This window comes from Macrobrachium nipponense, chromosome 15 (assembly GCF_015104395.2).
Source record: "Macrobrachium nipponense isolate FS-2020 chromosome 15, ASM1510439v2, whole genome shotgun sequence".
Classification (NCBI taxonomy): Eukaryota; Metazoa; Arthropoda; class Malacostraca; order Decapoda; family Palaemonidae; genus Macrobrachium; species Macrobrachium nipponense.
In genome coordinates, this window is record NC_087208.1 from 45,036,284 (window position 1) to 45,061,254 (window position 24,971).

At 34.6% G+C, this 24,971-nt stretch overlaps 3 protein-coding genes across 3 annotated transcripts in view; all 3 read right to left on the minus strand.

The window, feature by feature from the left end:
• Positions 1–1,841, minus strand: part of LOC135194882 (uncharacterized) — a 1,889-nt gene extending 48 nt beyond the window's left edge. Inside the window, exons 1-4 of the mRNA XM_064221077.1 lie at positions 1,803–1,841; positions 1,152–1,226; positions 919–1,023; positions 1–705 (exon numbers count right to left, since the gene is read on the minus strand). The exon at positions 1–705 is cut by the window's left edge and continues 48 nt beyond it. Of these exons, the coding sequence (XP_064077147.1) occupies positions 124–705; positions 919–1,023; positions 1,152–1,226; positions 1,803–1,814 (774 nt within the window). The 5' untranslated portion in view covers positions 1,815–1,841 and the 3' untranslated portion in view covers positions 1–123. The remainder of the gene's footprint in view (positions 706–918; positions 1,024–1,151; positions 1,227–1,802) is intronic.
• Positions 1,842–6,980: 5,139 nt separating this feature from the next.
• On the minus strand, positions 6,981–12,013 carry LOC135194881 (uncharacterized). The gene is made up of 4 exons (XM_064221076.1): positions 11,939–12,013; positions 8,031–8,105; positions 7,798–7,902; positions 6,981–7,584 (listed from the first exon to the last, which is right to left on the minus strand). Exons 1-4 carry the CDS (start codon positions 11,948–11,950, stop codon positions 7,003–7,005), a joined length of 774 nt encoding a protein of 257 aa, XP_064077146.1. The 5' UTR covers positions 11,951–12,013; the 3' UTR covers positions 6,981–7,002.
• Positions 12,014–17,777: 5,764 nt separating this feature from the next.
• On the minus strand, positions 17,778–18,542 carry LOC135226675 (uncharacterized; the record flags this gene model as incomplete). Its single annotated transcript, XM_064266384.1, has 1 exon — positions 17,778–18,542. A coding segment is annotated over one exon (594 nt), but the record flags the coding sequence as incomplete, so codon positions are not given.
• Positions 18,543–24,971: the final 6,429 nt, after the last annotated feature.

Here is a 24,971-nt window from a genome sequence, read left to right on the forward strand (position 1 = left end):
AACAAATTAATAAATAAATAAATGGGCCATAAACAGAACCTTATATTAAGACTATTTTGCCCTTCTGTTATAACCCAGGAACTCTGGAACATCAGATAATAATCCTTTATGTGAGCTATGGAGTTACTTGGATTCATTGGAGTCAGGGACTCCATAAACTCTCCTTGGAGCCTCAACAGATTCATTGGAGTCGGGGACTCCGTACACAATCCTTGGAGCTTCAAATGATTCATTGGATTCTGGGGCAACATAGACTCTCCTGGGAGCCTCGAAGGACTCGTCAGAGTCAGGAGCTGAATAGACTCTCCTTGGACGAGGAGTGGTGAAGCGAGGAACCTCCACAGATTCATCGGATTCATTGGAGTCACGAGAAGTGAACACGCGCCTTGGTGGAGTGTAGCGACGAGTCTCAAAGGATTCGTCGGACTCATTGGACTCATAGCGCTCGTAGGACTCAGGGAACTGAGCCTCGCCCTCGTAGCTGACGTCAGCAATATAGCCTGAATCTCCCTCCACTCGGTAAGTGACCTTCTGGAGGCGGGAATCGGGGAGGTGGACGTAGTAAGATCCCTGAGTTTGTTCTCCTTCGCGGGATTCTGCGTGGCCGAAGTCGTTCTCTGAGGACTCGTCCTTCACAGCATAATTGAAGGCATATTGGGCCTCGCTGGACTCGTAGGATTCACGGGAAGACTCTTCGGATGATGCCTGAGGGAGGGTTATTCGAAAATAGTGAGGTACTCCTTCATGAATATATTGTTTTGGTTTCAATTACAGAGTTAAAAGTGTACTTCATCAAACATGACCTGGGTTTTTAACATCACCAGGGCTAAATCAAGCAAGAGTATGTTCTCCAGCAATAGGAAATGATATATTAGTTCAACTACTTCAATGCACAACAACCTGAGGCAAAGAACTCACACGTCGTGGACGGTAGACGAACTCCTCACTGCTTCCTGAAGTCCTGATAATGTTCTGTACTTCTACAGATCGGCTGGATTCCTGGGAGAGGTCCTCAGAGGAGAACTACCAGAGGTAATGTTTTGTGTTATTGTTCTCCTCAAAGGTTTTATATAAATTTTTCCTTATTCTCATGAATCAATGAATCACTGATTCTCATTTTATTAGATATTAATAGTTATTGAAATATTTACCTGGGGTGGACGATAGAAATATCTTTCTCGGCTATCTGCAGCTGCTAGGGCAGCACAGCTCACGAAAAGTAGCAGCTGAAAATATGAAGCCTATGTAACAATATGTATATAATATACATATATATATATATATATATATATATATATATATATATATATATATATATATATACATATAAATATATCACTAATAAACACGAATGTATCTTTTACACTCATAAATATTAAGACACAAATACCCTTCAATACCAAAACCCCCTTTACCTTATGAATATTTACACTCAAAATGAAATTATATATATCAAGTGCATTTTCTCAGGCATGGTTCCAACCTCTTCTCCTATTCCAAACTCAGAAGTTATAAGTTCGAACCCTGACCTGGGAATAGGTACTTATATATAATTTAGGAGTTGACGCAAACTTACTATATTAAATACTAGATTATCCTAGAAAATTATCTTTCAGCAACAAACAGGGAGACATTAGCATCATATGAAATAAAGAAATCATTTCTAATTAAGATATAACAAAAACTCTGGACTATAAATAGGGGAGATATTATCTTCATTTGACCAGGAAATCATTTTTCTCTGAGAGACCTCAATAACTCCGTATTGGAAACAACGAGAAACCTCAGCAGACTTCACTTACTTTAGCGTTCATGTTGAACAGTCGTCTGTGGGTCGACTCACGGCATCTTAGCGGAGCGCCTTTGTTTATATAGGCCTGAGTTCCGCCAGACCACCGCCAGCGTCCCCGGTCGAGTTTCCACTTTTTACAACAGGTATTACCACAACCCTCACCAGGGACCCTCCATATCTTATTTTGTGTTTATTCAAATCATTGGGAAACCGACTTTCTGCCGAGTGATATAATTGGTCGTTACTTCAGTCTTATCACCTGAATGTCATCAACTCTATGCTCACAATCCAATAGAATTCACTTAGCTTTGACTTATTAAGACAAATTTACTGGCTGGGGAATGCACTTTGCTTTTGAGAATTATATATGAAGGTAGTATGTTTTTGGTTTGTCAGGCTAACCCTCTGCTATGAAAGCAATGAGATACTGCTGATTGTAAACCATTCAAGGATTAGATTTCATTAAAGGCAAGGCACGACATTTGAAATGAGGATTAGTTAATACTTTTGTTTTTACTATAATTAGGTAATAATTTTTGTTTTAATATACTTAGTTAATACTTTTGGTTTTAATATGATTAAGATAATATAAGCGTACATATAATAACTAATTTAGTTTTCCTATTGTTTTGGTATTTTATTGTGTAATTTTTTTCACATCCGGACATTCTCTTACGTTTTAACTTGCTTTGTGAATAATGACTGTTAATATCTATCATAATAATAATAATTATAACAATTATATTTTTATATTACTTTTATTATTACGATATAACTAACATTAACAACCGAATCACATTGTCTCTTGTAATCCAATTTTTGTTTTATTTAATTGATGAGTTTCTCCCTGTCGATTACATTTTCCTTGCTATTTTCGATAAAGGAATATATCTTGAAAAATAAACAAAACAACAAATACAGTCCATTCTTTAACAAAGAGATACACGGCTTAGTTTAATCTAAAGGCAGTCGTACTAGAAATCATACGAAGTATTTTCAGAACCAGTGTATTCAAACACGTCATTTTTGTTCCATATTTAAAACTAAATATATTCAACAACAACAAAAATGGAAATGGAATAATCAACTAAAATATTTTAGAAATGACTAGACATAAGCATACTCTGGAAACGAAATTGTTTGATGCATATTTCATACATATATATATCTATATCTATATATATATATATATATATATATATATATATATATATATGTATATATATTATTATATATATATATATATAGGATATATATATATATATATATATATATAATATAATATTATATATGCATAAACATAAATATAACTATGATTTCAGTCTGACGTTAGGACAAAAAATTGTCTTTAAGCAAAGTTTATCATTATTTATTTCCAGGAAAGGTCAGGAATGCCTTTATGTTTGTAACCAATTGAAGGAACATTTGATGTAGCGTTTTTTGAAATGTATATTGTTCTATATTAATTACAATTGTTAATTTTATTCTTTGAATAGTTTAATTCCTGCTGTTGGCCAAAATTTATGTATTGTGATGTATCAGTTACAACTGGTTCGTTAATTTATTTATCCTACTGGCCACAACTGATGTGTTTTAAACCTTAATACATGTTATATTTTCATGCAATTTTATCATTCAATTTCTTTCTCTACATGACAAAATGTTTATATTACTAATGTATATGAGTTACATCTTTTCATGATTTTCATAATTATTTTTTTTCTGAAAAATATTGATTCATTATATTATTATTGAATATTTAAGTTATTATTGTAATATATATGTTATGTCTTTTTTAATATCAAAGATAGTATTTTTTTGTGCTGGAGATAATCTTTGTTTTGTAGATTATCTTAAAAATTTTTAGGGTTTTTATAAAATAATCTTTATACTACTGTGTTATAAACTGTCATGCATGAAATGGTTTTTGTATGATTTTCCATAATTTCATTTTATCTACCAGCCAAATACTTTGGAAGGGGAAAGGAGAAGGGGAAGGGGAGGGGAGGACTATATGCACACCCACCCAATCACCCAAAACATTTAAGAGGGGGCAGGGGACTTGGGAGGAACGCAATCAGCCCCACCCTGTCCCACCTTACACAAATTCAGAAACTCGAGGAATTGTCCAGTTTTATGCGAAAACTCCAAATGTCTCTCTCTCTCTATGGCGGCCTACAGCTGACATTTAACTCAGAAGGTGTTGAAAGCAACGACAGTGAGTTTAGTTAAAAGCAAAAATATCTCATTTTAATGATGTTGAAATCTCCTAATCTTGGCGTACGCAGGAGTTACGGGAATTGAGGAAAGTTGATGAATGTTATTAAAATTGAAATGTTCTGTCTCTCGAGTTGGGAAATTTGTCCTTGGGATTGTTCTGCTTTGGTTCGACTGCAAAAAGTGAAATTAAATGAAATTATATTATGGTATTTTCAAGGTTTGCAAATGTGGAATTATAAAATTGATACTTCTCTTATGAAATTTGTTTAGTAACTTAAGCATGATACGCTTTTTAAAACATTTGAAGCTTCATGATGACATATTAGTGTCGAAACTTTGAAACTTGAAAAAAACAGAAATTGGAGTATAAATAAATTCAAGAAATCCACACACAGTTTCGAAGTGTCCACATTAAAAGCTTTTATAAATGGACCTTTGTTTACTGGAGCTCAAATATGCCCTTTCTTTCAATTTCTCTCTTTCTTACTTTCATCATTCTGCTTTATTTTACTTCTTCTTTGTCGTGTATTGGGTTTATAATCGTTGTTAGATTTTCAAAATCAAAAATATTTCTTAAAGATCACGATTAGCCATCAATTTTAGCCCCCGCCATTTTTTTTTTTTTTTTTTTTTTCAAGATAATGCCATGCGATTCTTCCTTCTTCTTTGTCGTGTATTAGGTTTACAGTCCTTGTTAGAATTTCAAAATTAAAATATTCCTTAAAGAGCACGACTAGCCATCAATTTTAGGCCCAGCAATGTTGTTTTAATAATGTCATGGAATTCTTCTTTCCTTCCTTCCTTCCTTCTTTCCTTCCTTCCTTCCTTCCTTCAAAAGAGAGAGAGAGAGAGAGAGAGAGAGAGAGAGAGAGAGAGAGAGAGAGAGAGAGAGAGATAGAGAGAGAGAGAGATTTGCATGTCCAGAAGAAGAGCAAATCCCTCAGGCTATAAGTCCCATATAAAATTTACACCATAAGAACAGGAGACCCATACACTGAACGATTGTATGAGCGATTGTCTGAACGATTGTCGTTATCGACAAACACACACACTATTCAGACAGTATGAACAATCTCAGCACCGATTTCAGTCTGAACGAAGATTTTGTCTCTGGAAGACATGGCATCATCATCTCAAGAAAAGACGTGCGCGATAGCGTTAAATCCGCAGACAAACTCTTACATTGAACGACCTGTGTATGACAGACGTAAGTCGCAAGCCAGCAACCTAGTCGTGACAGATTTCCCCTGAGATCGTTCAGACCACCAAACTCCCCCCACTTTTGCATTTAGATAACCCCGTACACAATGTATTTGCGAACGATACGGACAATCATTCAGACAATAGTTCATACAACCGAAGGCTTCTTGGAGTAGATACGGCCTTCAATAAGGTCCGAGGTCCTAGACTAGAAGCCAAGGATACTCGACCACGAAGGAAGCCGTCTCACCTCATTTAGAAAAATCACGGTTTTAGGAATAAGTATCCTATAAATATCTCAGGACGTTCTCTTCGACTTTTGCAAAAGGCATAACATCACCCAATGGCGCCTTTGAACTTTTAGGACTTATAAGACTTCCAGATCTCATCATATCTTTAGGAATTTACCAAAAGGGAGAACATCACTCATGCGAGCAGACTTTTGCAATTCCAGAACTTATAGGAATTCTGGAGCTTCTAGGCCTTATAAGACTTCCAGGATTTCCAGGATTTCCAAGAATTTCCATACTTAAAAGACTTTCAGCAGTAGACCCTTCTGGGCTTCCAGAACTTAGAGGAATTCTAGAACTTCCAAGACTTACAGGATTTTCAAGAATTTCCATACTTCCAGGACTTTCAGCCATAGACCCCTCTGAACTTCCAGGACTTTAAGGACTTCCAGATGTTTCACAACGTCAAAGACTTCAAGTATTCTCAGGACTTTCAGTAATTACTCAGGACTTCCAGTGCTAGAAGTTTTAAGACTTCTAGCACTCCCACGACTCTCAGGAGGTTCACGACAAACTGGACATCCAAGACTTCCAGGACTTTCAGGGTTTCCAGGACTTCCAAGAGGACTTTTATAACTCCCAGGATTTCCATCTCTTCCAAAAGGATTACTAAGAGAGACGCAGAGAGAGACCTTACCTAGACATGCAGTTCACTGACCTTATCTTTCAACCAGTCAGAGATGATTTAGAGTCTCGGTTAATATAATTTGGATTCACTAGCAGTTAATGATTAACTAATTGTGATAGCATGGCAAATAGATTTACTTATCTTTAACCATTTATAAAGGAAACCCTTTAAAGAAACCAAAAGTCAATCATAAGGTAATTATGGCTGAGACATCTTCAATTCTTATAAGGGTTTATAATTTATGATAATTTGTGATAATTATTGTATCCTTTCGGTGTGAATTTTTCCCGAAGTATAGTGCATTAGATATTGATGGGCTTTTTTGGATTAATTTTCGTTATGAAGATATCATGTATGAATGTAATGATAAATAAAAAAATATGTAAATGCATATATATATTGAACATTGTGTGCATGTATCTGTATAACTATTAACAGATATATAGACAGATATAGAATTACCATAATATTTCAGCATTATATCTGTTATTCAAAAAGGGCTTAATTTCAGACTCAATATTTCCCATTTCATCATTCATTTCCATTTATTTCAACTTTGAACCTCTGTAACTCTTGCTATCAAAGTTTTTTGAAATCCCAAGCAAAAAAATATATCTATAAATAAATGTAAAATATTTACATCAATAACATTTACACAGAGGAAAGGAAATTAATAACCAACTTTATGAAAATAAGTTTCATCTTGCTTTATTTTGCTTCATTTACACCCTTATTGATACAGTAATAATTATAATAAATAAAGATATAAATAAGATTAAATTCGTTTCTTAATTGCAGTCGCCATTCTGTCTTTATATTAACTTAACTTTGACTCACGTCAGCAAATCCCTTGGAGGCAGATACCGAGGAACTTAGAAGGATTCATTGGAGTCTGGGACTCCATAGGCTCTCCTTGGAGCCTCAACAGATTCATTGGAGTCGGGGACTCCGTACACAATCCTTGGAGCTTCAAATGATTCATTGGAGTCTGGGGCTGCATAAACTCTCCTGCGAGCTTCAAAAGACTCATCGGAGTCAGGAGCTGAATAGACTCTCCTTGGACGAGGAGTGGTGAACCGAGGAACCTCCACAGACTCATCGGATTCATTGGAGTCACGAGCAGTGAACACGCGCCTTGGTGGAGTGTAGCGACGAGTCTCAAAGGATTCGTCGGACTCATTGGACTCATAGCGCTCGTAGGACTCGGGGAACTGAGCCTCTCCCTCGTAGCTGACGTCAGCGACGTAGCCTGAATCTCCCTCCACACGGTAAGTGACCTTCTGGAGGCGGGAATCGGGGAGGTGGACGTAGTAAGATCCCTGAGTTTGTTCTCCTTCGCGGGATTCTGCATGGCCGAAGTCGTTCTCTGAGGACTCGTCCTTCACGGCATAGTTGAAGGCATATTGGGCCTCGCTGGACTCGTAGGATTCACCGGAAGACTCTTCAGAGGATACCTGAGGGAGGGTTATTCAAAAATAATGAGGTACTTCTTTATGAATTTGGTGTTCAGGTTTCAATTCCAGAGTTAAAAGTGTACTTTCTCAAACATATCCTAGGTTTTTAACATCACCATGGTTAAATCAAGCAAGAGTATGTTCTCCAGCAATAGGAAATGAGATATTAGTTCAACTACTTCAATACACAACAACCTGAGGCAAAGAACTCACACGTCGTGGACGGTAGACAAACTCCTCGCTGCTTCCTGAAGTCCTGACAATATTTTGCACTTCTACAGATTGGCTGGATTCCTGGGAGAGGTCCTCAGACGAGAACTACCAGAAGTAATGCTATGTGTTATTGTTCTCCTTAAAGGAATTTTATAAATTTTCCCTTATTCTCATGAATCAACGTATCTCAGATTCTCATTTTATTAGGTATTAATAGTTATTGAAATATTTACCTGGGGTGGACGATAGAAATATCTTTCTCGGCTGTCTGCAGCTGCTAGGGCAGCACAGCTCAGGAAAAGTAGCACCTGAAAATATGAAGTATATGTAACAATATATATATATATATATATATATATATATATATATATATATATATATACACTCATAAATATATATATATGTATATATATATATATATATATATATATATATATATACACTCATAAATATTATATATATATATATATATATATATATATATATATATATATTATATATATATATATATATATATATATATATATATATATATATGATTGGTAAAAATATTCTGTAACAACAGAATTCCATCTAATAAAAGGAGCCCATAAAAACACCAAAATGTAGGGAGAAATGTACTGTATTTCAGAGACTGCTGTCTCTCTCTTCAGGTATATGAATGAGAAAAGTTTACAGAAAAGTACTTCTCTCTACATTTTGGTGTTTTTATTAGATGGAATTCTGTTGTTACAGAACATTTTTACCAGTCATTGTCAGCCCATTATGGAATTCAACCGCCTTTCCACGATTCTTCACTCACTTCCAGAAGTCAAGCCAGTTTTCCGCAAGTTTGAGAAAGAACTGAGCAGACTACAACCGGCTGAAAAACCAAAACACTTTTTGGAAGAACGCCTCAAAGAACAAGTACTTCCAAAAATGTACGGATTCGGGAGATGGACTCTACAATCAAACCCCTTCCCTCTATCACATAAGATTTTCCTGGAAGAAAGAATCACCAGTACGAGAAACGACATCTTCGTGCTACGCAGAGTGATATATGGAACTCAGTCTAATCTTCGCCTCCTCACTACAGACCACATATACAAGTATCTGATTTCATTCTGTTCCGACATTGCTGCCTATAATAGTGTGACTCATTCCAACAGACTTTTACGCAAGTTAAATAACCTAATAGATAATATCGCATGGAATAATCTTGAACAACAAGACAAAGTTTTAAACTTATCCAACACCCCCCTTACTGTAAATCAACATTTAGTTTTAAATTTAGGCTTATCCTTTGCCCTTATGCCAGACCGCAAAAACAACCTAGACTTCATAGTGGCTTTTGATAAATTCATATCGGAAAAAAACTACAGCCGTGAAGAGATATGTTTAAAAGGAGTGTTACTAAATGCTTTAACTGACCTTCATAAGAAATATCCTGTTCCCAGCAGATTCATGATAGCCATCCACTCGCTAAAAAAGTTAAATGTTATAATAAGTAGATCCGACAAAGACGGCAAAATTGTAATAATGGACAAAGACTTCTACCTCGACAAAATCAATCAGCTCCTTAGCGACACAAATACTTACGAAAACTGACGATAAATCCCCTCCAGAACGTTCCCACAGAATTTTTTCGGAAAGTAAGATTAATTGGCCAAGACAAAAAGAGTATTGAACTATTAGAGAAATTTAAAGTACTTAATCCTAAATTACCCTACTTTATGGCCTTCCCAAAACTCACAAAGACAATCTTCCATTCAGACCCATCGTTTCATGCGCCGGAGCTTTCAATTACAAAATTTCTAAATGGTTAGCTGGCCTCCTTTCTCCTTTTTTAGGCACTTTTTCTCCCAGTCACATTAAACATTCGAAAGATTTTTGTCACAAATTCAGAGAAGCTCATATACCACTTCACAACATAAAACTTTTAAGCCTCGACGTAGACTTCCTATTCACAAAAGTACCAGTACAGGACGTTCTTCAGTTTTTAAGGGAAAAATTATCCCCTATTCAGATCATTTCCATTGGCGCTTGACGAATAATAAAGTTAGTTGAATTATGTGCTTCTAATAACGTATTTTCATTCGGGGAATCATTCTACAAGCAAAAATTCGGGTGTAGTATGGGTAGTCCTTTAGTCCTGTTTTAGCCAATCTGTACATGGAATACTTTGAAACTACAGTAATAAATGCAATAAAACCCAAAAACATGCTGTGGATGAGATACGTGGATGACATCCTAACATTTTGGGATAATAAGTGGGGTAATTTTAATGAATTCCTCTCAAAATTAAACGCATTAGTGCCCAGCATCAAATTTAAAGTTGGATGGGAAACCGACAACAAAATTCCTTTTCTTGATGTTTTGGTAATCAGAGACACGACAGAATACAAATTTACCATATACAGAAAACCAACGTTCTCACTTTCATATATTCACTACTTTAGCTATCACGACATTACTATCAAAGATAGGTGTAGCTAGCAACCTATTCTTAAGAGCCTTACGAATTTGTTCCCCAGATTCCTGGAAAAAGAATTTGAACTAATTCGCAAGCAACTTTCATCTTTAAAGTATCCTGACCATATAATTGAGAAAGCAATCAAAAAGCAAACGTAATTTTCTACCGACCCCCTAAAGACAAGACCAGAGACACACCCAACAATAAAATAAAAATTCCTCACCTGGAGACGATTAAGAGAATAACCCACACCCTTGGGAAATCCAACCCTTTTGCATTTACCTACCCAAATACCTTAGCCAAATCCCTGATTAACGTCCAACAAAAGACATCTCCCAGACCTCTGGGGTCCCTATGAGATCCCATGCCAGGACTGTGACCAATCTTACATCGGATTTACAGGTAAATCACTTCCCCAGATATTAATTACAACACAAACGGTCAGTTAGGTATGGACAACAGAACTCGGCTATTTTCAACTATATAAATGAACATAACAATAGAATAAACTGGAATTTGTCACGTGTAATTTATAGCAGCAACTGCCGGTACAAGAGTCAAATGATGGAATCGGCCTTAATAAAAGAGAAGCAGGTAATGAACATCTCAAAAGGCGGGGGGATCTCAGATGTCGTCGACGAAGTTTTCATTCAACCAACGCTTAAGAAGATTAAAGGAAGATTATCAGCGGGGGTGACCTAAATTGGCTTACTTGTGGACGGATCTCTTGGTATAAATACCACTTTTCTGTAAACTTTTCTCATTCATGTACCTGAAGAGAGAGGACAGCAGTCTCTGAAATATAGTACTTTTATCTCTACATTTTGGTGTTTTTTATGGGCTCCTTTTATTAGATATATATATATATATATATATATATATAATATATATATATATATATATATATATATATATTATATATTATTATATATAATCCATATATATATATATATATATATATAATATATATATATATATATTATATATATATATATATAATATATATATATATATATATATATATATATATATATATATAGTATTATATATATATTTTAAGCCACGAATACCCTTCAATACCAATCCACTTTCTCTTATGAATATTTAGTTACGAATACAGAATTCAAAATGAAATTATCTATATATTATATATATATATATATATATATATATATATATATATATATATATATATTTAAGCCACGAATACCCTTGCAATACCAAATCCACTTTCTCTTAATGAATATTTTTACATTCAAAATGAAATTCTCTATATATAGGATATATCTATATATATTATATATATATATATATATATATATATATATATATATACCTAGTGTATTTTCTCAAGCATGGATCCTCCCTACCTTTCTTACTTTTCAAACTCAGAAGTTATAAGTTCGAACCTTGGCCTGGGAATAGGTACTTATATATAATTTAGGAGTTGACGCAAACTTAGTATATTAAATACCAGATTATCCTAGAAAATTATCTTTCAGCAACAAACAGAAGAGACGTTAGCATCATATGAAGTAAAGAAATAATTTTTAATTAAGATATAACTAAAACTCTGTACTAGAAATAGAGGAGATATTATCTTCATTTGACCAGGAAATCCTTTTTCTCTAAGAGACCTCAATAACTCCGTAATGGAAACAACGAGAAACCTCAGCAGACTTCACTTACTTTGGCGTTCATGTTGAACAGTCGTCTGTGGGTCGACTCACGGCATCTTAGCGGAGTGCCTTTGTTTATATAGGCCTGAGTTCCGCCAGACCACCGCCAGCGTCCCCGGTCGAGTTGCCACTTTTTACAACAGGTATTACTACAACCCTCACCAGGGACCCTCCATATCTTATTTTGCGTTTATTCAAATCATTGGGAAACCGACTTTCTGCCGAGTGATTTAATTGGTCGTTACTTCAGTCTTATCACCTGAATGTCATCAACTCTATGCTCAGAATTCAATAGAATTCACTTAGCTTCGATTTATGAAGACAAATTTACTGGCTGGGGAAGGTATTTTGCTTTTGAGAAATATATATGAAGGTAGTATGTTTTTGGTTTGTCAGGCTAACCCTCTGCTTTGAAAGCAATGAGATACTGCTGATTGTAAACCATTCAAGGATTAGATTTCATTAAAGACAAGGGACGACATTTTAAATAAGGATTAGTTAATACTTTTGTTTTTAGTATAATTAGCTAATACTTTTGGTTTTAATATAATTAGTTAATACTTTTGGTTCTAACATGATTAAGATAATATAAGCGTACATATAATAACTAATTTAGTTTTTCGTATTATTTAGGTATTTTATTGTGTAATTCTTTTCACATCCGTACATTCTCTTACGTTTTAACTTGCTTTGTGAATTAATGACTGTTAATATCTATCATAATAATTATAATTATAGCAATAATATTTTTATATTACTATTATTGTTACGATATAACTAACATTAACAACCGAATCACATTGTCTCGTGTATCTTGTAATCCAATTTTTGCTTTATTTAATTGATGAGTTTCTCCCTGTCGATTACATTTTCCTTGTCATTTTCGATAAAAATTATATCTTGAAAAAAAATAAAACAACCAATACAGTCCATTCTTTAACAAAGAGATACACGGCTTAGTTTAATCTAAAGGCAGTCGTACTAGAAATCATACGAAGTATTTTCAGAACCAGTGTATTCTAACTTGTAGTTTTTATTCCATATTTAAAATTAGATATATTCAACAACAACAAAAATGGAATGAAATAATCAACTGAAATATTTTAGAAATGACAAGACATAAGCATACTCTGGAAACGAAATTGTTTGATGCATATTTCATATATATATATATATATATATATATATATATATATATATATTATATATATATATATATATATAATAGTATATATATTATATATATATTATATATATATATTTATTATATATATAATATATATATATATATATATATATATATGTATATATATATATATGATATATATATCCATATATATATATATATATATATATATATATATATACATAACATAAATATAACTATGATTTCTGTCTGACGTTAAGAGAAAAAATTGTCTTTGAGCAGTTTATCATTAAATATTTCCAGGAAAGGTTCAGGAATGCCTTTATGTTTGTAACCAATTGAAGGAACATTTGATGTAGCGTTTTTTGAAATGTATATTGTTCTATATTAATTACAATGGTTAATTTTATTGTTTGAATAGTTTAATTCCTGCTGTTGGCCAAAATTTATGTATTGTGATGTATCAGTTACAACTGGTTCGTTAATTTATTTATCCTACTGGCCACAACTGATGTATTTTAAACCTTAATACATATTATATTTTCATGCAATTTTATAATTCAATTTCTTTCTCTACATGGCAAAATGTTTATATTACTAATGCATATGAGTTACATATTTTCATGATTTTCATAATTATTTTTTTCTGAAAAATATTGATTCATTATATTATTATTGAATATTTAAGTTATTATTGATATATATATGTTACGTCTTTTTTAATATCAAAGATAATATTTTTTTGTGCTGGAGATAATATTTGTTTTGTATTAAGATTTTTTATGGTTTTTATGAAATAATCTTTATACTACTGTGTTATAGACTGTCAAGCATGAATTCGTTTTTGTATGATTTTCCATAATTTCATTTTATCTACCAGCCAAATACTTTGGATGGGGAAAGGAGAAGGGGAAGGGGTGTTGAGGGGAGGACTGCATGAACATCCACCCAATCCCCCAAAACATTTAAGAGGGGGCAGGGGACTTGGGAGGAACGCAATCAGCCCCGCCCTGTCCCACCTTACACAAATTCAGAAACTCGAGGAATTGTCCAATTTTATGCGAAAACTCCAAATGTCTCTCTCTCTCTATGGCGGCCTACAGCTGACATTTAACTCAGAAGGTGTTGAAAGCAACGACAGTGAGTTTAGTTAAAAGCAAAATATCTCATTTTAATGATGTTGAAATCTCCTAATCTTGGCGTACGCAGGAGTTACGGGAATTGAGGAAAGTTGATGAATGTTATTAAAATTGAAATGTTCTGTCTCTCGAGTTGGGAAATTTGTCCTTGGGATTGTTCTGCTTTGGTTCGACTGCAAAAAATGAAATTAAATGAAATTATATTATAGTATTTTCAAGGTTTGCAAGTGGGGAATTATAACTCGTTACTTCTTAGGAAATTTGTTTAGTGACTTAAGCATAATACGCTTTTTGAAACATTAGATGCTTCAATAACATATCAGTGTTGAACTTTGAAACGTGAAAAAACCAGAAATTGAAGTATAAATATATTCAAGAAATCCACATACAGTTTCGAAGTGTCCACATTAAAAGCTTTTATAAATGGACCTTTGTTTACTGGAGCTCAAATATGCCCTTTCTTTTAATTTCTCTCTTTCTTTCTTTCATCAATCTGCTTTATTTTACTTCTTCTTTGTCGTGTATTGGGTTTATAATCGTTGTTAGATTTTCAAAATCAAAAATATTTCTTAAAGATCACGATTAGCCATCAATTTTAGCCCCCGCCATTTTCTTTCAAGATAATGCCATGCGATTCTTCCTTCTAAAGAGAATGAGAGAGAGAGAGAGAGAGAGAGAGAGAGAGAGAGAGAGATTTGCATGTCCAGAAGAAGAGCAAATCCCTCAGACTTAGTCAAATAGGTCCCAAATAAATTTACACAGTCAGAACAGGAGACCCATACATGGAACGATTGTGTGAGCGATTGTCTGAACGATTGTCGTTATCGACAAACACACACGCTATTTAGACAGTATGAACGATCTCAGTCTCGATTTCAGTCTGAACGAAAATTTTGTCTCTGGAAGACATGGCATCATCATCTCAAGAAGAGACGTGCGCGATAGCGTTAAATCTGCAGACAAACTCTTACATTGAACGACCTGTGTATGACAGACGTAAGTCGCAAGCCAGCAACCTGGTCGTGACAGATTTCCCCTGAGATCGTTCAAACCACCAAACTCCGCCCACTTTTGCATTCAGACAAGCCCATACACAATGTATTTGCCAACGATACAGACAATCGCTCATACAACCGAAGGCTTCTTGGAGTAGATACGGCCTTCAATAAGGTCTGAGGTCCTAGACTAGAAGCTAAGGATACTCGACCACGAAAGAAGCCGTCTCACCTCCTTTAGAAAAGTCACGGTTTTAGGAATAAGTATCCTATAAATATATCACTACGTTCTCTTCGACTTTTGCAAGAGGCATAACATCATCCAATGGCACCTTTGGACTTTCAGGACCTATAAGGCTAAGGCCCCACCGAATCCGGCGCGGCGCGTCGCGTGCGTCTAACTCGGCTACGCGTTTTGTGCGTTTCGATCAACTGTTATAGTTCAAACACGAGTGGCCCCACACGGCGCATGAGCGTGCATGGCGTCAGGTGCGTTACCGGACAAGACGCGCAAGGAACAAAACATTTTGTTTTTAGCCGCGCGTGGACGTGCGTCTCCGAGCTGGGGTCCGCATGAAGGAAGAAATTGTGGTAGACTTACAACACCTGCATTTGAACCACCGGCCCAACTTTGAGTTATAATCAAATGTGATGATTTGTGGTTATGATAAAGGATTAAAGTATTTTTTTAATTATATTCTAATGGATACATTTAAGTAAATATCTTTGTTTCAGAAGTTCCTGTATCAAAGTGTTCAGTTCACACAATTCTACGTATATTAATTTTTGTATTAAATAAAATAAAGTGCAACTTTAATTTCGAAATCAGTAATCCTTCCCTTAGAGTTACTACAAGTTTCTTACGTTGATACGGATCTTCTGTAATTGGTATCAAATTTTGTTATTCGAGATATAATGCCCTCGTGAATTAAGTCAAAGGTTTTCGGCGGCATCCGACAATATTAAAAAAAAAACTTGTCTGACGCTATCGTAAGTTATGAAAGAGTTTTGCATATTCTCCACTCTTTCCTCATCTAAAGTTATGTCATAAGTCCAGATTTTCCTACAGTTCAACGCCTCTAATTTGGTTGACAGCACCGAGTCAGAGGAAAACCTCGCGCTCTCCCTCCATAACGGCAAGTAATGCTGAAGTTTGAATTGTCCGTCTTATAACCGTCACTCGTTTGTCTGGTTGGGCCACACTCGCAGAAGACGGAGACGCTTGTAGACGGATAGCCGTGTTGCACGCACGTGACGCGCCGCGACGGATTCGATGGGGCCTTAGCCTAAGACTTCCAGATCTCATTACATTCTCTAGGAATTTAGCAAAAGGGAGAACATCATTCATGCGAGTAGACTCTTTTGCAATTCCAGAACTTATAGGAATTCTGGAGCTTCTAGGCCTTATAAGACTTCCAGGATTTCCAGGATTTTCAAGAATTTCCATACTTAAAGGACTTCCAGCGGTAGACCCTTCTGGGCTTCCAAAACTTATAGGAATTCTGGAACTTCCAGGACTTGCCGGATTTTCAAGAATTTCCATACTTCCAGGACTTTCAGCCATAGACCCCTCTGAACTTCCAGGACTTTAAGGACTTCCAGATATTTCACAACGTCAAAGACTTCAAGTACTCTCAGGACTTTCTGTAATTACTTCCAGGATTTTCAGGACTTCCAGGACTTTAACATTCTCTAGGACTTCCATGAATCAGGAGTTTTAAGACTTCTAGCACTCCCACGACTCTCAGAAGGTTCACGACAAACTGGACATCCAAGACTTCCAGGACTTTCAGGGCTTCCAGTACTTCCAAGAGGACTTTTATAACTCCAAGGATTTCCATCTCTTCCAAAAGGATTACTAAGAGAGACACAGAGCGAGACCTTACTTAGACATGCAGTTCACTGACCTTATGTTTCAACTAGTCACAGAGGATTTAGAGTCTCAGTTAATATAATTTAGATTCACTAGTAGTTAATGCTTAACTAATTGTGATAGCATGGCAAATAGATTTACTTATATTTAACCATTTATATAGGAAACCCTTTAAAGAAACCAAACGTCAATCATAAGGTAATTATGGCTAAGACAACTTCAATTCTTGTAAGGGTTTATAATTTATGATAATTTATGATAATTATTGTATCCTTTCGGTATGAATTTTTCCCGAAGTATAGTGCATTAAATATTGATAGGTTTTTGGATTAATTTTCGCTATGAAGATATCATGTATGAATGTAATGATAAATAAAAAAATAAATAGATGCATATATAAATTGAACATTGTGTGCATGTATCTGTATAACTATTGACAGATATATAGACAGATATAGAATTACCATAATATTTCAGCATTATATCTGTTATCCAAAAAGGGCTTAATTTCAGACTATCAATATTTCCCATTTCATCATTCATTTTCATTTATTCCAACTTTGAACCTCTGTAACTCTTGCTATCAAAGTTTTTTGAAATCCCAAGCAAAAAATATATATCTATAAATAAATGTAAAATATTTATATCATTAACATTTACACAGAGGAAAGGAAATTTAATAACCACTTTATGAATAAGTTTCATCTTGCTTTATTTTGCTTCATTTTACACCCTTATTGATACAGTAATAATTATAATAAATAAAGATATAAATAAGATTAAATTCGTTTCTTAATTGCAGTCGCCATTCTGTCTTTATATTACTTTGACTCGTCAGTATCCCTTGGAGGCAGATACCGAGGAACTTAGAAGGATTCATTGGAGTCTGGGACTCCATAGGCTCTCCTTGGAGCCTCAACAGATTCATTGGAGTCGGGGACTCCGTACACAATCCTTGGAGCTTCGAATGATTCATTGGAGTCTGGGGCAGCATAGACTCTCCTGCGAGCTTCAAAAGACTCATCGGAGTCAGGAGCTGAATAGACTCTCCTTGGACGAGGAGTGGTGAACCGAGGAACCTCCACAGACTCATCGGATTCATTGGAGTCACGAGCAGTGAACACGCGCCTTGGTGGAGTGTAGCGACGAGTCTCAAAGGATTCGTCGGACTCATTGGACTCGTAGCGCTCGTAGGACTCGGGGAACTGAGCCTCTCCCTCGTAGCTGACGTCAGCGACGTAGCCTGAATCTCCCTCCACACGGTAAGTGACCTTCTGGAGGCGGGAATCGGGGAGGTGGACGTAGTAAGATCCCTGAGTTTGTTCTCCTTCGCGGGATTCTGCGTGGCCGAAGTCGTTCTCTGAGGACTCGTCCTTCACGGCGTAGTTGAAGGCATATTGGGCCTCGCTGGACTCGTAGGATTCACGGGAAGACTCTTCAGAGGATACCTGAGGGAGGGTTATTCAAAAATAATGAGGTACTTCTTTATGAATTTGGTGTTCTGGTTTCAATTCCAGAGTTAAAAGTGTACTTTCTCAAACATATCCTAGGTTTTTAACATCACCATGGTTAAATCAAGCAAGATTATGTTCTCCAGCAATAGGAAATGAGATATTAGTTCAACTACTTCCAAATACACAAACAACCTGAGGCAAAGAACTCACACGTCGTGGGGGGGGGGGGTGGGGGGGGGGACGGTAGACAAACTCCTCGGCTGCTTACCTGAAGTACCTGACAATAATTTATTTTGCACTTCTACAGATCGGCTGGATTACCTGGGGAGAGGAGGTTCTCAGAACGAGAACTACCAGAAGTAATGCTGGTGTTGTGTTGTTCCCTTAAAGGAATTTTATCAATTTTGTCCGTTATTCTCATGAATCAATGTATCATAGATTCTTCATTTTAATTAACTAGGTATTAATAGTTATTGAAAAGATTTTTCACCTGGGGATACGTGGACGATAGAAATATCTTTCTCGGCTGTCTGCAGCTGCTAGGGCAGCACAGCTCAGGAAAAGTAGCACCTGAAAATATGAAGTATATGTAACAAATATATATATATATCTATATATATATCTATATATATATATTATATATGTATATATATAACACTAATGCACACGTATATCTCTTTTACACTCATAAATATTAAGCCACGAGTACCCTTCAATACCAAATCCACTTTCTCTTATGAATATTTATATTCAAAATGAAATTTTATATAAATATATATATATATATATATATATATATATATATATATATCTATAAACTATGTTTATATATATATATATATATATATATATATAGTATATATATATCAAGTGTATTTTCTCAAGCATGGATCCTACCTCTTCCCCTAGTTCAAACTCAGAAGTTATAAGTTCGAACCTTGGCCTGGGAATAGGTACTTATATATAATTTAGGAGTTGACACAAACTTGGTATATTAAATACGAGATTATCCTAGAAAATTATCTTTCATCAACAAACAGAAGAGACGTTAGCATCATATGAAGTAAAGAAATCATTTTTAATTAAGATATAACAAAAACTCTGTACTAGAAATAGAGGAGATATTATCTTCATTTGACCAGGAAATCATTTTTCTCTAAGAGACCTCAATAACTCCGTATTGGAAACAACGAGAAACCTCAGCAGACTTCACTTACTTTGGCGTTCATGTTGAACAATCGTCTGTGGGTCGACTCACGGCATCTTAGCGGAGCGCCTTTGTTTATATAGGCCTGAGTTCCGCCAGACCACCGCCAGCGTCCCCGGTCGAGTTTCCACTTTTTACAACAGGTATTACCACAACCCTCACCAGGGACCCTCCATATCTTATTTTGCGTTTATTCAAATCATTGGGAAACCGACTTTCTGACGAGTGATTTAATTGGTCGTTACTTCAGTCTTATCACCTGAGTGTCATCAACTCTATACTCAGATTCAATAGAATTCACTTACATTCGATTTATGAAGACAAATTTACTGGCTGGGGAAGATGTTTTGCTTTTGAGAATTATATATGAAGGTAGTAATGTTTTGTCAGGCTAACCCTCTGCTTGGAAAGCAATGAGATGCCGTTGATTGAAAACCATTCAAGGATTAGACTTCATTAATGACAAGGCACGACGTTTTAAATGAGGATTAGTGAATACTTTTGTTTTTTGTATAATTAGCTAATACTTTTGGTTCTAATATAATTAGTAAATGCTTTTGGTTTTAATATAATTAAGATAATATAAGCGTACATATGATAATTAATGTAGTTTTTCGTATTATTTTGGTATTTTATTGTGTAATTTTTTTCACATCCGGACATTCTCTTACGTTTTAGCTTACTTTTTGAATTAATGACTGCTGATATCTATCATAATAATTATAATTATGACAATAATATTTTTATATTACTATTATTATTACGATATAATTAACATTAACAACCAAATCACATTGTCTCCTGTATCTTGTAATACAATTTTTGCTTTATTTAATTGATGAGTTTTCCCCGTCGATTATATTTACCTTGTTATTTTCGATATAGGAATTTATCTTGAAAAATAAACAAAACAACAAATACATTCCATTTTTTAACAAAGAGATACACGGCTTTAGTTTAATCTGAAGGCAGTCGTACTAGAAATCATGCGAAGTATTTTCAGAACCAGTGTATTCTAACTTGTCATTTTTGTTCCATATTTAAAACTAAATATATATTCAACAACAACAAAAATTAAAATGTAATAATAACCTAAAATACATTAGAAGCGACAAAACAAGTATACTCGGGAAACGAAAATGTTTCATGCATATATCATATAAATACATAAATATGACTATGATTTCAGTCTGACGTTAGGACGAAAAACTGTCTTCAAGCAAAGTTTATCATTATTTATTTTCAGGAAAGGTCAGGAATACCTTTATGATTGTAACCAATTGAAGGAACATTTGATGCAGCGTTTTTTGAAATGTACATTGTTATATATTAATAACAATTGTTAATTTTATTGTTTGAATAATTTAATTTCTGCTGTTAGCCAAAATTTATGTATTGTGATGTATCAACTACAACTGGTTCATTAATTAATTTATCGTACTGGCCACAACGGATGTGTTGTAGACAGCAGTGCATCAGTTATATTGTTCTGTAATTCGTATAGTTCAATTTCTTTTTCTACGGGGCAAAATGTTTATAATACTGATGTTGTATGAGTTGCATCTTTTTATGATTTTCATAATTATTTGTTTCAGAAAAAAGATTAATTAATTGGATATATGTTATTATTATTATTATTATTATTATTATTATTATTATTATTATTATTATTATTATTATTATTATTATTAGAGATTGATAAGGGGAACCGTACAGATTCCCGAAAGCTATCTTTTCTGTTTTAAACTTAAATATATGTACATTTACATAACTGTGGTTTTTGTTTCTCCATTATTATTATTATTATTATTATTAATTATTATTATTATTATTATTATTATTATTATTTTATTATTATTATATTATTTATTATTCTTAATAATAATATTATTATTGAATATTTAAGTTAATATTACAATATATATGTTAAGTCTTTTTTAAATTCACAGAAAACATTTTTTGTGTTGGAGACAATTTTTATATTATTATATTATAATATATCTTTTAGATATTTTATGATTTTCATATTATTATCTTTATATTACTGTGTTACAGACTGCCATGCATGATCCCTTTTGTATGATTTTCCATAGTTTCATTTTATCTACCAGCCAAATACTTTTGGAGGGGAAAGGGGAAGGGAAGGGTAGGGGAGTAGTGTAAGCACACCCACCCAATCCCCAGAACCACTTAAGGGGGGTAAGGGACTTGAGAGGAACGCAATCAGCCCCACCCTGTCCCACCTTGCACAAATTCAGAAACTCGAGGAATTGTCCAATTTTATGCGAAAACTCCCAATGTCTCTCTCTACGGCGGCCTACAGCTGACATTTAACTCAGAAGGTGTGTTGAAAGCAACGACAGTGAGTTTAGTTAAAACAAAAATATCTCATTTTAATAATGTTGAAATCTCCTAATCTTGGCGTACGCAGGAGTTACGGTCGTTGATGAATGTTATTAAAACTGAAGTTTTCTGTCACTCGAGTTGGGAAATTTGTCCTTGGGATTGTTCTGCTTTGGTTCGACTGCAAAAAAAAATGAATGAAATGAAATTATATTATAGCATTTTCAAGGTTTGCAAGTGTGGAATTATAAACTTGATACTTCTCTTCGGAAATTTATTTAGTAACGTAAGCATACTATGCTTGTTTTAACATTAGAAGCTTAATGATAACATATCAGTGTCGAAACTTTGAAACGTGAAAAAACCAGAAATTGAAGTATAAGTATATTCGAGAAATCCACAGACAGTTTCGAAGCGTCCACATTAAAAGCTTTCATAAATGGCCCTTTGTTTACTGAAGCTCAAATATGCCCTTTCTTTTAATTTCTCTCTGTCTTTCTTTCATCAATCTGCTTTATTTTGCTTCTTCTTTGTCTTGTATTGGGTTTATAGTCCTTGTTAGAATTTCAAAATTAAAAAATTCCTTAAAGATCACGATTAGCCATCAATTTTAGGCCCAGCAATGTTGTTTTAATAATGTCATGGAATTCTTCCTTCCTTCCTTCAAGAGAGAGAGAGAGAGAGAGAGAGAGAGAGAGAGAGAGAGAGAGAGAGAGAGAGAGAGAGATTTGCATGTCCAGAAGAAGAGCAAATCTCTCAGGCTTAGTCAAATATGCCCCATATAAATTTACATCATCAGAACAGGAGACCCATACACTGAACGATTGTATGAGCGATTGTCTGAATGATTATCGTTATCGACAAACAAACACACTATTCAGACAGTATGAACGATCTCAGCATCGATTTCGGTCTGAACGAAGATTTTGTCTCTGGAAGACATGACATCATCATCTCAAGAAGAGACGTGCGCGATAGCGTTATACGGCAGACAAACGCATACATTGAACGACCTGTGTATGACAGACGTAAGTCGCAAGCCAGCAACCTGGTCGTGACAGATTTCGCTGAGATCGTTCAAACCACCAAACTCCGCCCACTTTTGCATTCAGACAAGCCCATACACAATGTATTTGCCAACGATACAGACAATCGTTCAGACAAGCGTTCAAACAACCGAAGGCTTCTTGGAATAGATACGACCTTCAACAAGGTCCGAGGTACTAGACTAGAAGCTAAGGATACTCGACCACAAAAGAAGCAATCTCACCTCATTTAGAAGAGTCACGGTTTTAGGAATAAGTGTCCTATAAATATCTCAGGATGTTCTCTTCGACTTTTGCAAGAGGCAGAACATCACCCAAGGGCCCCTCTGGACTTCCAGAACATATAAGACTCCCAGATCTCATTGCATTCTCTACGAATTTGGCGAAAGGTAGAACATCACTCATACAAGTAGACCCTTCTGGACTTCCAAAACTTATAGGAATTCTCGAACTTTCAGAATTTCCAGGATTTTCAAGAATTTTCATACTTCCAGGATCTTCAGCCATAGACCCTTCTGGGCTTCCAGAACTTAAAGGTATTCTGGAACTTCCAGGACTTGCCGAATTTTCAAAAATTTCCCTACTTCCAGGACTTTTAGCCAGAGACCTTTCTGGACTTCCAGAACTTAAAGGTATTCTGGAACTTCCAGGATTTTCAAGAATTTCCAGGACTTTCAGGACTTCCAGAACTTTAAGGACTTTAAGGACTTCCAGAAGTTTCAGGACCTCACGGACTTCAAGTACTCACAGGACTTTCAGTAATTACTTCTAGGACTTTCAGAACTTTCTGGACTTTAACGACCTCCAAGACTTCCATGAATCATGACTTTCAAGACTTCTAGCACTCCCAGGACTCTCAGGAGGTTCACGACAAACTGGACATCCAAGACTTCCAGGACTTTCAGGGCTTCCAGGACATCCAAGAGGACTTTTATGACTCACAGGACTTCCAGCTCTTCCAGAACGATTACTAAGAGAGACGCAGAGAGAGACCTTACATAGATATGCAGTTCATTGACCTTATCTTTCAACCAGTCAGAGATGATTTAGAGTCTCAGTTAATATAATTTGAATTCATCAGCAGTTAATGCTTAGCTAATTGCGACACATTCCATAGCAAATGGATTTATTCATCTTTAAGCATTTATAAAGGAAAGCCTTTAAAGAATCAAAGCGTCAATCATAAGGTAATTATGGGTGAGACAACTTCAATTCTTATAAGGATTTACAATTTATGATAATTACTATATCCTATGGGTGTGAATTATAGTATAATGCATTAGATATTGATGGGCTTTTTTGGATTATTTTTAATTATAAAGATATCATGTATAAATGTGATGATAAGTAAAGGAATAAATATATACATATATTAATTGGAAACAATTACACACATATATATATATATATATATATATATATATATATATATATATATATATATATATGTGTGTGTGTGTGTGTGTGTGTGTGTGTGTGTGTGTGTGTGTGTGTATTTGTGTGTGTGCATGTATCTGTATAACTACTGACAGATATATAGACAAATATAGAATTACCCTAATATTTCAGCATTATATGTCATCCAAAAAGTGCTTAATTTCATATCAGACTATCATATTTTCCATTTAATTATTCATTGTCATTTATTTCAGCTCTGAACCTCATTGACTCTTGCTATTGAAGTTCTTTGAAATCCCAAGTAAATATATATATATATATAATATATATATATATATATATATATATATATATATATATATATATATATATATAAATTTAAAATTTTTATATCATTAACATTTACACAGAAGAAAGGAAATTTAATAACCTCTTTATAAA

Coding starts and splice junctions, on each gene's coding strand:
- LOC135194881 (XM_064221076.1), bottom strand. Junction 7,903..8,030: donor ATTTCTATCGTCCACCCCAG/GTAAATATTTCA, acceptor TACTTCTGGTAG/TTCTCGTCTGAGGACCTCTC. Junction 7,585..7,797: donor TTGTCTACCGTCCACGACGT/GTGAGTTCTTTG, acceptor ACCCTCCCTCAG/GTATCCTCTGAAGAGTCTTC.